Here is a 14,753-nt window from a genome sequence, read left to right on the forward strand (position 1 = left end):
TCTGAATGTCCTCAAATGTTTTTTAGTTAAGAATAATCTAAAATACCGGAAAAACCAATCAATAGAGTATTTTCACAAATTGGGAATAATGTAGAAAAAATGTTAAATATTTAGAGCGGATTTTTATGATTCTAATGTGTTCTATCAGTGTTTTCGGGTTAAAACAAGCATACACAAAACAGCTTGTGGCGTTTTATTTTATTTTATTTTATAAACGTAAACGGCAAATCTGCCTTTTACAAACATTTATAATATTAACATATTTGGCTTAATATAAATATATATATTTTTGAAAACATGAATTTCCTTATATCCAAGACTAATAAAAAAAAATTAACTGAAAATTATACAAGATTTATATTTAAAAAATTAACCTAAAAATTATACAGCATATTCAGTAGAAAGTTTAAATAATAAAACATTCTACAGTAAAACAACAAGAAAATCATAAGTACTGTTTCACACAGCTAGGCAAAGTGAACAAAAAACTGTATATATATATTATGAAATGCATGAATAAATAAATATAATTACCATTCACCATCTTTTTCCAAAAAGTTCAAAAGGTTTGTTAGGAACAATACCCTACACTAAATATATCAGATACGTGGGAATGATTTTTTCCGAGTTCATGAAGTCTATTTAATATGGCATTACAAGTATACACTGTCCATGAATTCGCACCTTTATTAAAAAAACGAAATAACTAAAAATGGACATATTTCGAGTTTTTATCGTAAACTTAATTAACCTTATCATCAAAATACAATCACTTCAACAGCTAACTCAATACAACAAAAATGACTGAGATAAATAACCGTCGCTCTCTTTTTGACTTACGCGCGTGAACAAATTGCTACCGGTAAAGTGATCAAATTCGGTGATGCGCCGGCTTTGTTCGAGGTAAGATCTCTGAAGAGCGTCAAAAAAGCGAAATAAATCGGTGTTTTACTACCAGGTAATTATTTTATATGTTTTATTCTATTCAAAAAGTGCATTTCTCAGACTTGTTCCCCGTTAGTAACAAAGTAGACAATTTTTTTTTAGTAAAATTATGACTTAATTCAGTTTTGTGTAAATTATATATTATCATATAACGACATCATTTCAAGTTTATGCAGTTTTATAGTAAAAATGTTAAGCAAAACTTGAATGAATTTAGATTGTTTCAGTTTTGTACTATTATTTATCAGAAATGTAGATATTTTTTGGTTTGCTCCTGTTTACGAATGAACTTGATAGATACAGTTTTTGTTATTTTCAGAGTTTTTTTACTTTTTTAATTATACCACGAGTAAAATACTGGATATAAACATTTTTTGTTGTAAACTATTAATCAATAATTTTAGTGTTTCATTGTTAATAAGTGATAATCTAATAAAATTAATTTGTGTACGTAAATCGGAAATTTGAAATAATACTCTGATCTGATTTTAGATCATTGTCTTCGAGGGCACAAAAAACACAAGCCTGAAAACACACAACATAATAAAAATCTGGTACCTTATTATGATAGTGACATTACCTTGTCTGAATATGAACACAATACAAAACTACGGAGGCAGAAAACTAGAATGAAGGAAATCGTGTCCGTCAATCTTCGTCAAGTTCTTCATCATCCTCAATTTCGTCTTCGACGTCATCCTTTTCTAGCCTATATTCGTCAAGTTCTGACTTGGAGAGTTTGCGATCAGCGCAACAAGCAAATTCTCAGTCACTTATTACTAGGTATGTGACTGTCGTTGAAACAGACGACGATGATGTTATTGAAAATACTCGTCCGCAGCAAAAATATCTTGAGAATAGAAAGAATGCAGTAAGTTATTATTTACAGTAATAATGTAGGAAATGTTAACTACCGACATTTTTGCCTTTTTGTCAATAGAAAATGTTGTCTTCAATTTAATTCCAATCTTTATCTTTTAGGGATTAAATCGTAATCCCAGGGAGTTAAAGCAGACTCAAAATTATTATAATACACCCCCTTTATATACTGACGAAAGTAGACCTAAGCGATACAGATCCGTCGTTTGTAAACATGGAACCTAGAAGAAAAGGGAATTATTTTTTTGACCAATCGAGCTCTTCTACTAGTTCGTCAAATTCAAAAAGGATAAGAAGATCTGCCCCTAAAAAGGGGCGCAAGCGTACTAAAAATCCTTCCAAGTGGAAACAGAATAAAATAAAATGTATGCGTAATAAGGGAAACTCATATGTATCCATGTCGAAAACTAAGGAAAGTGTTGCAGCCCGGTGGCTTAAAGAACCTTGCTCGGAAAAATGTAGACTTAAATGCACTTCTAATATTAATATGTATAGCAGATATGAACTTTTCCGGAAGTTTTGGGATTTGGGGGATTCGGCAAAGCAAAGAGCGAACACGAGTACAAGTATAATTGATGTGCAGCCTAAATACAAATATACGAATGCTAAAAGACCCAGGCACAGAAACAAAGCTTTTCATCTTGTAGCCGACAACGATATGATAAGAGTTAAAACTTTTTATAAGGCAACAAAATAAAATAATCGAAAATGATTTTTCACTAAATGATTTGAGAGGAAGACATAAAAGCCATAGAAAAATTGATCCTGCATTACGAGCCGCGATCATGGAACACATTAATTCGATCCCTAAGATTGAATCTCACACCTATGAGCTTCTTTCACCAGGGAATATATAGAAGGCAGCAAAACCATTAGAGATTTATTCAACGATTTTTAAGTAAAGCAACAACAGGATGATAAAGACCCAGGAACATATACAACTTACTATAAAATATTCACAACGGAATTTAATCTCTCATTTTTCCAGCCCAAAAAGGATCAGTGTGATTTATGTAACTCAATCAAAAACAAGACTTAGAAGAAAAATACCAAACACTTATGGAAGAGAAAAATTGTAGTAGGATTGAGAAGCTCAATGATCGCAAAAAAGTAAACAAAAATGTCAAAGTAGCTGTTTATGATTTAGAAGCAGTGTTGCAGTGTTCAAAAGGTGACACTTCCTCCTTTTATTATAAACTAAATAGTTATAATTTGACCACAACCGAATTAACACAAAAGGATTGTAAAGTAGCCTACAAAAATGTGCATTGCTATTTTTGGTCAGAATGTGATGCTAAACGTAGTGCTATAGAGATCGGTTCATGTGTATGGGCATATCTGAAAGCTTTAAGTGATGAGGACGATGATGAAAAGAAAGTGATGTTCTATTCGGACAATTGCTGCGGGCAAAACAAAAATAAATATACAACATCACTATATTTACATGTGCAGACATTGAACATAAAGAGCATAACAAATAAATTTTTGAGGCGGATAATTTGCATAGCATCATCGAGAAGGGAGTTAAGAAAACCTTAAAATCTGGTCTAATATATACACCCCACCAGTATATAGCTTTAATAAAAAATGACAAAAAGTCAAAACCTCCTTTAATTTTGCACGAAATGAGTTTTGAATCATTTTACGATCTAAAAACGGAATTAAATAAAAGTTCTAAAAATAAACAAAAATAACCCTAAATGTTTTCTTACATAAAACATCTTACAAAGATGAAAATTACAAGGAAATCAATGTGAGAAATAAAAGAAAGAAAATTAAAGAAACTACTGAAATAACACTAAATTCGACTTATTTGAACAAACAACAAATAAGTGCAAACAAAAAAAAGATTTTAAAGAACTAATTTCCAAAGGATTGATCCCTTTATTTTATGCGGGGTTTTATAATTCAATATTTTATGTTTTTGAAAACTACTTGGGTGCTTCGCCAGATCTCATTTTAAGTTGATTTTTTATGATAATAAAGCTAAATAATTAAGTCTGATTATAAGTCTCAAATACTTTTTGTTAATTATAGAAGATTTTGGAAAGATTTATGTTACAGTTTTGTTTTGATTTATTGATGTCATTGAAGACAGATTTCGTCAGTTGGGGGAGAGCATCACTCTCATTATTGATGGTTGATGTACACTACCTACTCTTAAGTCTGATTTGATATAATTAAACACTAAAATATTATAATTTATGCTGTTTTTATTGATTTATTAAGGTCCTTACTTCCAATGTAACGCTTTTATGATTATTTACCTTGAAGTATCGCTTTTGCCACCACTTCGCACCCTGAAAGGTACTGAATGTATTAGAAGAAGCTAGGATTCAACAAGATTGGAACTTTTAGTATCGCTTAAGGGGACAACTACCGATAGGTACTAAACGATAAAATAAAGAAAGACTTCTTTTATAAATAAGAAAACACAATGTTATAATTAGTTACTTTAAATTAACATAGAAACAATACGAAATATTTCTCGGATAGTTTATGCTTCTTTGGTTAATATTGCAAAGAATTTAAATGTTTTATCTGTTTACAAGACAATTTTAATATAAAACTGCAATATTTACAATTACTCAATCTGTATCTAAATAATTTGATCACTTATTTTACTGAAAAGTGAAATATCTACGAACTTTAAAAAAAAATATTTTTTTAAATGCCTTGCTATAAAAATATGTGTAATTTTCTACAGTATTCTAATAGTTCAATAATAACACTACCTATCCCTGCTTTTGGAATTGGCCTGAAGGGTTTATTTTTTTTTTTAATGATAATTAAGGTTGTCTATGTGAACATTGCTAAACTTAAAATGGTTTTTCCCACAATATTGAAATTTTGAGTTATTTCTTTTTTTGAATAAAGGTGCGAATTGTTGCTACAAAACGGTGGCACCTGTCTAGTCATTTTTCCAGGCACCCTGAAGTTGATGAGAGATAATAGTTCAGGGCAATCCCATATTGAATTTACAATTTTGAATAAATTTAAAAGGTCTATAATTTTTCTTCTATCGTTAAGTTTTAACAAATTTAATGTTTTTAGTAAAAAATCGTAATTTAAAAATTCATGACTGATTCTAAGTTTAAAATTTATATACCGTAAGAATTTTTATTGGACTCTTTCAATAGAATTTTGGTGACAGTTGTAGTAAGGAGTCCATATTCTAGAGTTATACTCTAACCGGCTTCTCACTAATGAAGTATACATCAACTTCAAAGTGCCTATGTTTTTGAATTCCTTAGTCACACGTAACATGAAGCCTAACATTTTTAGAGATTTACTAGTAATATTGACATTGACATTTGACATTTTCGACATCACACGTCATGCGCTTCTAACAAACATTGCGTACAAGTATAGCGCGGTAATGTTATATGTGCCGTTTTCTCATGTTCATGTTCAAATCATGAAAAATATGCATATTTAAACCTTTTTAGAAAATTTATCTGACGTTACAAGGAAAAAAAATATACCATTACAATTGTTATTTTTTTTGATTATTAAAAAATAATAATAATAATAAAAAGTGCAAAGACCCTATTGATTCTAGATTGTAGTTTATTTTGCAAAAACCCAATTGTGAACTCATCAGGATAGAGATGTCATGGAGTTGAAAGATAGTATATTACATAAACAGATACATCATAATTTTTATAACAAATTTAGGGGGTCATAGCTGGAAGCTCTATCGCCCCCAATTCCACCTCAATCCCAAGAAAAACTTCCTTTCCAGCAGGGTAGTTTCAGACTGGAATTAATTGCCAAGTCTAGTTGTCCATTCAAGTCAACCAGTTCAAAAACTGTTTGGATGCTTTTTTGAAGGAAGAAGAACTTGGACAAAAAGCAGTACACGAGATATAGGCGCATCAGCAAAGGCTGCCTGCCTCTAACGAATTATAATAATTTTTTTTTAGAATTTAATCATGTTCTTAAAAAAACATATTTTTAGACAAAAAAAATAAAAATGACAGTAACTATTTCAGTTCATTCATAATACAGTAAAACTCCGTTTATCCAAACAAAAAAATAAAAGTTTTTAATGTGATTCTGATTCCCTGTAAAATTTCAAAAACAATAAAATATGGCACTCAGTAATTGGAGTTTTAGCATACTTTCACTCTTAAGTGAATGTCTTCTGACTTTTAATGATAAATCGTTTTATTAATTTTATCTGTATTAAGATGATTTAAAATGTAATGTATTTATATTGTGTAGTTCTTACGTTGTCTTTTTTTTTCATATTCAAGCTCCGGCGAAAATGTTTCCAAAGGGTAACAAAAAATCCGATCTCCCCCCCGCTACTGAATTTGATCTTCCCGGAGACTTTGACCAGCAAATTAGGATCTTGTTGGAAGCAATACGTTTAAAGCCATCGGTGGTTGAAAATCTACAATACGTCTGCCTAGATATCGAGGGAACGCTCAGTAAGAAGTTTCCAGGTAATTTTTTTTGCACCACAATGAGCCAGGAGGCCCAATTACAGTGATGAATCACAGCACAGAACACCCAGGTTTGAGAAAAATCACATTCAATTTTTGTGTTCTCACTGGCAATTGAGCCCCCGGAACCACGGAGGCTGCTATTATAATAATCACAGCCTTGCGACAAACTCCCATTGAAAAATGTGACTAGCATTTGAAACGTAATATTCAGAAATCCCACAATTCAACAGAAGTATTCTTAAGAGGTCTACAAAATAAAAACAATTTACTGACTTTTACATTGCATACAAGCGTCTATTTTTTTAATTATGATTTTAAAAAAAAAAATGAGCATTATTATTTTATCAAATGACAGCCAAGGGAATGTTTCATTTTAAGAAATTTAAAGTGGCTTGACTTGTGGCATTTAGTCAATAACTTATGGGGTTTCTAAACATTATATTTCATTTACCTCTTATCAATGTTGTATTTATTAACATATATATATGTATATACAGGTGTTTATTAAACTTAAAATTAGGGTTTGAACCTCAGACCTTTGATCCGTGAGTCTGCAACACTAGCCACGGGACCACAAACCGGTTCAAATAATATAGCAGAATTTAACAGAAGAGATTTTAATGATAATTTTATTAAAATCATTATTGAAATACTGAGTACTCTCAAGTAAAAATCCTGCCAAAGGAAATCGACTGGAGATTAATCGGTCTCGTGGTGTACTGGTTATTGCGTTTGCCAGGCATTAAATAAATAAATAAGTGTAAAACAATAATATCAATCCACCGTATTGTATTTTATCATGCCGTGGTGTGAAATGGGCCAATCATGCGATATCAGGCAGTGGGCTCGTAGTTTGCACACGCACAGCGGTTCAGTCTCCGTGAATGTACGGTAGTTACGTCATGGGCGGAGTAACTTAAAATTTTTAAAAAATCATGGCAATAAAAATATTGAAAATTTAAATTTATAAAAAAAATATTGAAAAATTGGCTTAGTTTGATAGTCTACTAAGAAAAAAAATACATTTATATAAAAAACCACTGAACTTCCTTATTGTTACTCCCAGGTAAATTTTCTGGAAAAAGGAAAAGGTTAAATTTCTGGGAAAGTTTGAAGGCGGTTACTGCAATATTTCTCTGTGTCTGGACTGGCACCACCAACTCGGCTTTCCTGCAATAGATGACCGAGATACGCTGCATTTACTTTGTCAATGCAGTGCCATATGCACCATCAGGCTTTGCTGATGATGAGTTTTAATATGTTTTTTTTATGCAAGTAATGATTGGTGTAAACATTTGTCAATGCTTAACCGTCGATCAATATGCTATTTATTATTTTGTTTAACGTTAGAAGTTTATTTTAGGTTCCCGCATATTACCATTTGGGTCCATAGTAAATGGTTTGGCGATATTGGATAGTGACGTGGACTGTTACGTGGAAATGTCCCAATTTGGCTCCCAAGATAAATTTGGAAACTTTTTCTACAGACCTATCTCGCATTTCACCGAAGAACATATAATAAAAAAGGTATATTACGAGTTGCGCGAACATCACAGTTTATATGGTGCCGTTCTTATGATTCTGTCCGCTAAAATCCCTATCATCAAAATGGTCCATATACCCAGTAAATTCAACGTTGACTTGAGTTTTAAAAGCCCCTTTGGTATATATAATAGCGACATGCTGAGGTTTCTACTTTCCACTGATTCCAGATTGATCCCTCTGTGTGTATTCATCAAATATTGGGGCAAACTTAACTCGCTCGTGGGCACAAATAAAATAGCTTGTTACGGACTTATTATGTTTGTGATATTTTACTTACAAAATCTTTCCAAACCCATACTACCGCCCGTAGAGTTCTTACAGACTGATTCTAAATATGATATCATTTGCGATGGGTGGAATTTCGGCTTTAATAACTCTCACGAAAGTTTTCCACCAAATCTCAATACCATGAGTATTTTAGATCTTTTGGAAGGCTTCTTTCAGTACTATGTTAATTTTCCATTTGAAACTAATGTTATAAGTCCACTCACCGGATTAACTATACCCGTAAGCCATTTTCAAGAAGAAGGGATCTCTAATTTGCCAACTTCCTATTATAGATACATAGTTTACTCGAGTCGACCGGAAAGTACTCCTTTCCGCAGTACAAATATTTTGAATGTTCAAGATCCCCTTCAACTTAATCGTAATTTAACATTTGTGTCCGCGAAAATCAAAAGGTCTTTCATAGAATCCTGCACAATCGGTCTTCGAAAAATTAGAGCGGCCAAAAGTACCGGCTGCACCGACGGACTAATACACAACCTTCTTACGGTCGATGGCATTCAAGGAGCCCCCACTAAGATGGTTCCTTTTATTAAAAGTTATCCGGTAGACAAATCTCAAACTTTATCCGAAGAACTTATCTCTCTATACTACACCAGGTTGAAAGCTTTATTAGACAACATTCTGGGAAATATTCTCAAATGTACATTTATCTTCGACGCAAATTTGCCACTCGACAAAACTATTTGTAAATCTAATATTCAGTACAAGTGTCACTCATTTTATGACTTATGGTCCACTAGAGACACATACCTAAATATCAGCAATGGGGCTGTAGGAAGTATGCAGTGGCATGTGGACGCTTCTAATAAAGTTCTTCATAGTCTTCAAATTGAACATACACCGGAAGTGATGTTTAGCTTCATCCTTGACATTGAAGTACAGGTTCCCCAGAAAGCGATACGCGTTAAAATAGACAACTTGAATTATTCTAATAAAAAATTCACAAGCTTTGTTAACTTTTTTACTCCTATCTTAGATGATGGAGTGTCATTTGTATTAAATTGATATAATTGACTGGAAACTGCATTGTGTGATGACATTTTATTTTCTTGAAAAGGATCCTTTTATTTCTTGTTATATTAACAAATGAAGTATTATAAGGTACAGAAAACTACCTTAACCTTCTTAATCCCATGTGGCCTATCACTGGTCTTCGGCTCCAAAATGTTTGTGCAGGTTTTTGTGCTGATAATGTTTTAAATTTAATTTTAAATCTTCTAACCTTTAAAATAATGCATTCACAGCATGTATTATATTGAACAGTTACGGGTAACTTGCTGGCTTTTAATGTATTATGCTCCCTAAAACTCTCGAAGTCAAGGGCAAGTGGGTGAAAACAAAAGCAGGTACTTGGGATGTAACATTTCAATACAATTTTGGCAACTTTTAACGTCATTTTATTTCAAATATCGCCAGTCGATGTGCATTTCCGCCAATCTACAATTTTGGCAAAAATAATATTTTCATATTGGGGGATTTTTAACTCTTATTGGATGTTCCTTAATCATACAATACGTGTGGGGCCAATAGTAGGTGAGCTTTCCGAAGAACAGTACCGCCGATCGGAGTAAATAATGTATTAGATTTGATTTTGAAAACAGTTTTTACAGTCTCCTGGAAAAAGTTGATTTAGTAGATTGGCGGTAATGCATGCCAACCGACGATATCTTTTCTACCTATACTAATTATATTTAGTACTCATTCAGCAATAATTGAAAGTGCATCATAAATTTTAACTTGCAAGATACTATGTGTACATGATTTTGTATATTTTAAAGGTAATGTTAAAGGTTGTTTTTTTTTAAATTATATAAATTAATTAACTAGTGTTATTTGTAAAAAAAAAAAAGAATTTTTCACACATTCTCTGGAAAATAGTCTGGGATTAAAAGGCTTAGGAAAACTCTTTCAAATAGTCTGAAGTTAAAATTAAATTTTAGCTTTTTGATTTAATTTTTTTTTACCACAGCTTCTAAATGTGACTTAAAATTCACACAATTTATTATTGTGTATAAAAATGTGGAGTGGTTTATAATCATAGGTACCTTTTAATCTACCCATATTTGATACATGCCTAATGGTATTTTGTACCAATTTTGTTTCATCTTTCGATGTATCAATAATATATTTTTTGTTACGAGCTAATCACATGAAGATGTATTAGTAATAATTATTTTCCTTCTTACTGCAGTAATGAAAATAATGTGATACAATAATAATAAAACTTTTTTGACTTAATTCTTGATTCATTTCATGATACTTTCACCCGTATATTAGGTTGAGTAGCTGCTATGCTGATTAAAAATAAATAATATTGATGTTTTTTGTTGATATTTCTTGATAAAACTCCATAGTTAATGATTATAATAAAAATCATAACTATGGATATTTATAATTTTATCATAATCATTATCATGATTATAAATTGTTTTATTTTCTAGTTTAGAATGTGACAAGAAAATACATTTACACACCTATCATTGTTTTATAATCACTAGCGAATCTGAACAAGGGTGTAGCATGTTACAGGGGTTATTATACCACAGGCCTGGGCAGACTTTTCGAATGACGGGCCGTATTGGGAATCAAAAATGAATGGTGGACCTTAAGCAAAATACTGTTTATACATTATTTATTGTCATGAAAAGGAATTTTAATACAAAAACAATTTGAGAAGAGTGGAACTGGTTTACATCTTTTAAATTTTTTTAAATTAGCGGAATCATTACATTGTTAATTACAGTAAACCTCGTTTTTACTTTCATTGATTTTACGTTTTCCCGCTTTTTAAATATGTGGGTCCCATTTTTTCCATACATCCTCATTCAAATATTCCCCCCATTTAACGTTTTTCATAACCCCCGGTTTTACATCGAAATTTTTTCATAACTCATTGATCTGTCAAAAAGACGATCCGCGCGCCGCCGCGTGAATGGAGAATAAAATCGAGGTAAATAAAAAAATGCGTAAATTATTGTTTCTAACTAAATTCAAAGTGGTGCAGTGTAATTGACTATTTTGTTTAAGTGTCTAATTTTGACATTTTACTAAATAGTGACATGCAGTTGACGCATGTTTAGGAAGAATAAAGTCTTACATCAATAAATTACTATGCAGAAAGTTAAAAAAAATTGGCAATATAAATATTATTTGATGTTATAAACAAATATTTTTTTTTTTTTTTAATGTTATTCAAAATTGTTTTCTTAGTTTTTTTTTAAACTGGTTCAAAGTATTTCTAATACCAAATTATCTTTTTTTTTTATCAATAATTCTATAACTGGTAATATTTTATTATTTTATATAGTTTATCTTTTTTAGACTTTCTTAATTTGTTAATTAATAATATTGTTTTAAATGCTCCGTATCACTTATAATTATGCTTACATGTATGTACATTTAATTGTATTTGTAACTAATATGTAAAAGGCACTAAGTGCCGTTTATTTCAATAAAAACAAATATAAAAAAATGAGAAAAGGAGATAGTTTAAACAGTTATCATAAAAGTGTGAAACAGTTTTGCCGTGATGTAAATGACAGTTGAAATTTTGTGGTGCCATACTAAAAAAAGTGATACCATATAAATAAAATTTCCCAATATTTAGGGAAAACATAGTTGCATGCATTTTATGCAAATTCAAATTTTTATTTTCGTGTTTTTATGGTTAAGTACTTAGATAAAATTATTTAAACACATATTTAAAAAAATGTAATATTGCTTGAAAAAAAAAAAAAATATTTTTAGTTAAATCATTAGTTAATATCCCCCAATTATGACAGTTCTTAGAAATTTTCTGCAGTATATTTAGTATAGTCTTGTACAATAATTATATTTTAAAGAAATTTATTTTTTTCTATACATTTTTCATTTTCTCAGTTTTCCTCAGTTTTACACTTTTTTTGTTGCTCCCTTGAAAAACATAAAACAGGGGTTTTGCTGTATTTTTATTCCCAAAAAGAGAGAATAAAACTTAAGTAATAACACTAAAACTTTTCCACATCCGCTACTAAGTGGAGAGCATGTGGCCATCACCAAACGTCTCCAGGATATCTCATCACTAGCCAGCACTTTCGCCTCCTCCTATCTCAATCCGGAGTCTTTTAATTCCGCCGAATAAAGCTGAAAGATCGCCATCAACGTTCTTCCAGGGCGGTGAGAGTCCGTAGGTGTGAAGAAAAGGCAGCTTGGGTTGAGGCGTCTGCAGCACGTTTCCAAGCCAGGTCCACCGCCGCACCTTCAGAACACTAGTTATAGGAGGCTGCTGAGTCCGTTCTCGGACTTCAAAATTAGTTATGAATCCTTATCCTTAATATTCTCCTCAGGCCCTTACTCTCAAAACTCAGAAGTTTGTTTTTTTTTTAAATTTATTATTTTGGATGTTTAAAAGGCAGAAAAAACAGTTTTTCAGAAATATGATTAAAGCTCGCTGGGCCCAGTTTTCCCAGGCCTGTCATAGCATTTAAGCTTTAAACATTTCTTTTACATAGTACATAAACAGCTTCTCTTGTATTTATTAAGTGTGTTGACTATTACAAAAACTCCTTACTTTATTAGGTAGATTTTACGCTATTTAAAATGTTTTGTTTTAGTCTTGTATTTTCGGTTAAAATAAAGCCTAATACAAAATTAAATAATTGGTTTTATTTCCATTCATCATAACGAGAATATAATCTATCTATCCATCTATTTATATAAAAGGCAATGTTCGTATGTGTGTCCTTGATGGACTGAATAACTACTAGACCGATTTGCGTCCAAGTTTCAGTGAAATGTACGTCTTTGCCATGAGCAGGTTTATAGCTTTTAAAATCTCCATATATTAAAGTAGAAAAAAAGTTACGAGCGTAAATGTTTTTTTAATCGCTCACTAGGGTTGCATTTGTCGAGAATGCACATTAATATGAAATGAAAGAATGTTATTTTTTTTAGTATAAAAAAAGTTTGTTTTAGAATGTTTACAAACAACGTTCCCTTTTTATGGATCCCAATCAGATTATTTCCCTTAATTCCTTATAATTTCTGCCCATTTATTTATTTTAACTGGATTTTTGGTAATACTAAAATAATATCAACTGACATTCGATACATTTTTCAAAATCGCATTCCTAACTAAAGTGCACCCCTGAGCAGAGTTTGACATTTGTTAAAAGAATTCTATATTTGAAAATAATTATTTTATGTTTTGGAAATCAAACATAAAAAAGTACTTAAATCCAATATTTGAATATCTATTATTTTTAGATTTGGAATTCAATAGTAAACAAGTACCTAGGTTCCTACTTATCGATGAAAAGTTAAATAATCTTTTTTCCTCTTTATACGAGTATGTACTCAAATTTAGCAATAGCAAAGCATTGCCGGGTTCAGTTTGTATATTATATTTATTTATTTTATTTTATTCAGAAAACATACAGTCATACAAAATAAGTATTAAAAACAACAATTTTTTAACATAAAAAGACCAATTAAGTTTTTATAAATTAAAAAGAGATAAACATTAAATGTGACAAAAAAATAAGAATTTTAAGTGAGAAAAGAATAATTGTTGACATTTGCGTTTTCCATGGAGGTAATAAATAAAAATACCGAATGTACACTCCGGGCCATCCACGCACACACATGAACGCACATATAAAACATACACAAACATATGCATTACATGCGGCACATATACATAGCATAAACCACTCATATAGTACAATAAATAACGTACCATAAACACCGATGATTCAATTTTGTGGTTCTGATTTTTTGATTTAATTATTGAGCAGGTACTTAAATTTTATGCAAATGACTAATTGAAATACTATCTCATAAAAAAAAATATTAGTTAATTTCGTACAAAATAGAGGCGTGTAGTTCGCGAACGACCCGGTCGTACTGACATGGTCGGAAACATTGAACTAGAGATACGGTTCTCACATCTCGTTCAGTTAGTTTGCGAACGAAAAGAGCGCCAAACTAAATGTGTCTTCGTGTCATTTGGATCTCTAGTTCATTCGTTAACTGAGATTGGGTCCGTTCCCTGTCCTTGATTAGCAAGTGGTACAAAATGTCGGCAAGTGTGTATAAACGTTTTTTTATTTTATTATTATAAAACGCCCAGAGGGCTCTTACAATATACAGTTTAAAAGTGCATAAAGTGTATAATCATAGCAAATAACATAAAATCATAATAATTAGACTAAAGATGTAACTAATTTAAAAAAAGGAATGAAAGTAAAGAGGAATTGAAACGAAAACCATAGAATTAAGAAAAGTCCAGAAACCGCATACAAGCATCAAACGGAAGGCGACTAAACTACTCTTAAAAGAGTAGTTTTACGTTTTGATCTATTAGTTTTTTTGTAGACGTCGCTCAGTACGCAACTCACGATTTTAATTCAACTATGCCGTGTTGTGTCCTTTTAAAGTGTAGAAATACTGCAAGGATCTTAAAGAAACAGGATGGGATCACATTTCATGTGTAATTAGCAAATGAATGTGTAAGTAGCAAATGCATTACTTAAAAATTGAATCATTTTTCCATCTGTCAGATTGTCGAAGAAAACAAAATGGACAATTCGTTAGTGTTGCCAGGGTAGTAATATTTTTACCCTACTTTGCTCATCTAACGAGGGAAATAATGAAAATTGGACC

The 14,753-nt window shown here is 31.2% G+C and overlaps 1 protein-coding gene across 1 annotated transcript; it reads left to right on the plus strand.

The window, feature by feature from the left end:
• The first annotated feature begins 4,073 nt into the window (after positions 1–4,073).
• Positions 4,074–9,498, plus strand: LOC148272370 (speckle targeted PIP5K1A-regulated poly(A) polymerase-like). Its single transcript, XM_088240128.1, has 3 exons — positions 4,074–4,210; positions 6,084–6,275; positions 7,642–9,498. The coding sequence occupies exons 2-3, from the start codon at positions 6,095–6,097 to the stop codon at positions 9,114–9,116; spliced, it is 1,656 nt and encodes a 551-aa protein (XP_088096254.1). The 5' UTR covers positions 4,074–4,210; positions 6,084–6,094; the 3' UTR covers positions 9,117–9,498.
• Positions 9,499–14,753: the final 5,255 nt, after the last annotated feature.

The sequence above is a fragment of the Micrasema longulum genome, unplaced genomic scaffold (assembly GCF_059751315.1).
Source record: "Micrasema longulum isolate JH-2025_06_02 unplaced genomic scaffold, ASM5975131v1 h1tg002352l, whole genome shotgun sequence".
Classification (NCBI taxonomy): domain Eukaryota; kingdom Metazoa; phylum Arthropoda; class Insecta; order Trichoptera; family Brachycentridae; genus Micrasema; species Micrasema longulum.

Coding starts and splice junctions, on each gene's coding strand:
- LOC148272370 (XM_088240128.1), top strand. CDS start 6,095: ATGTTTCCAAAGGGTAACAAAAAATCCGATCTCCCCCCCGCTACTGAA. Junction 6,276..7,641: donor GCTCAGTAAGAAGTTTCCAG/GTAATTTTTTTT, acceptor AGTTTATTTTAG/GTTCCCGCATATTACCATTT.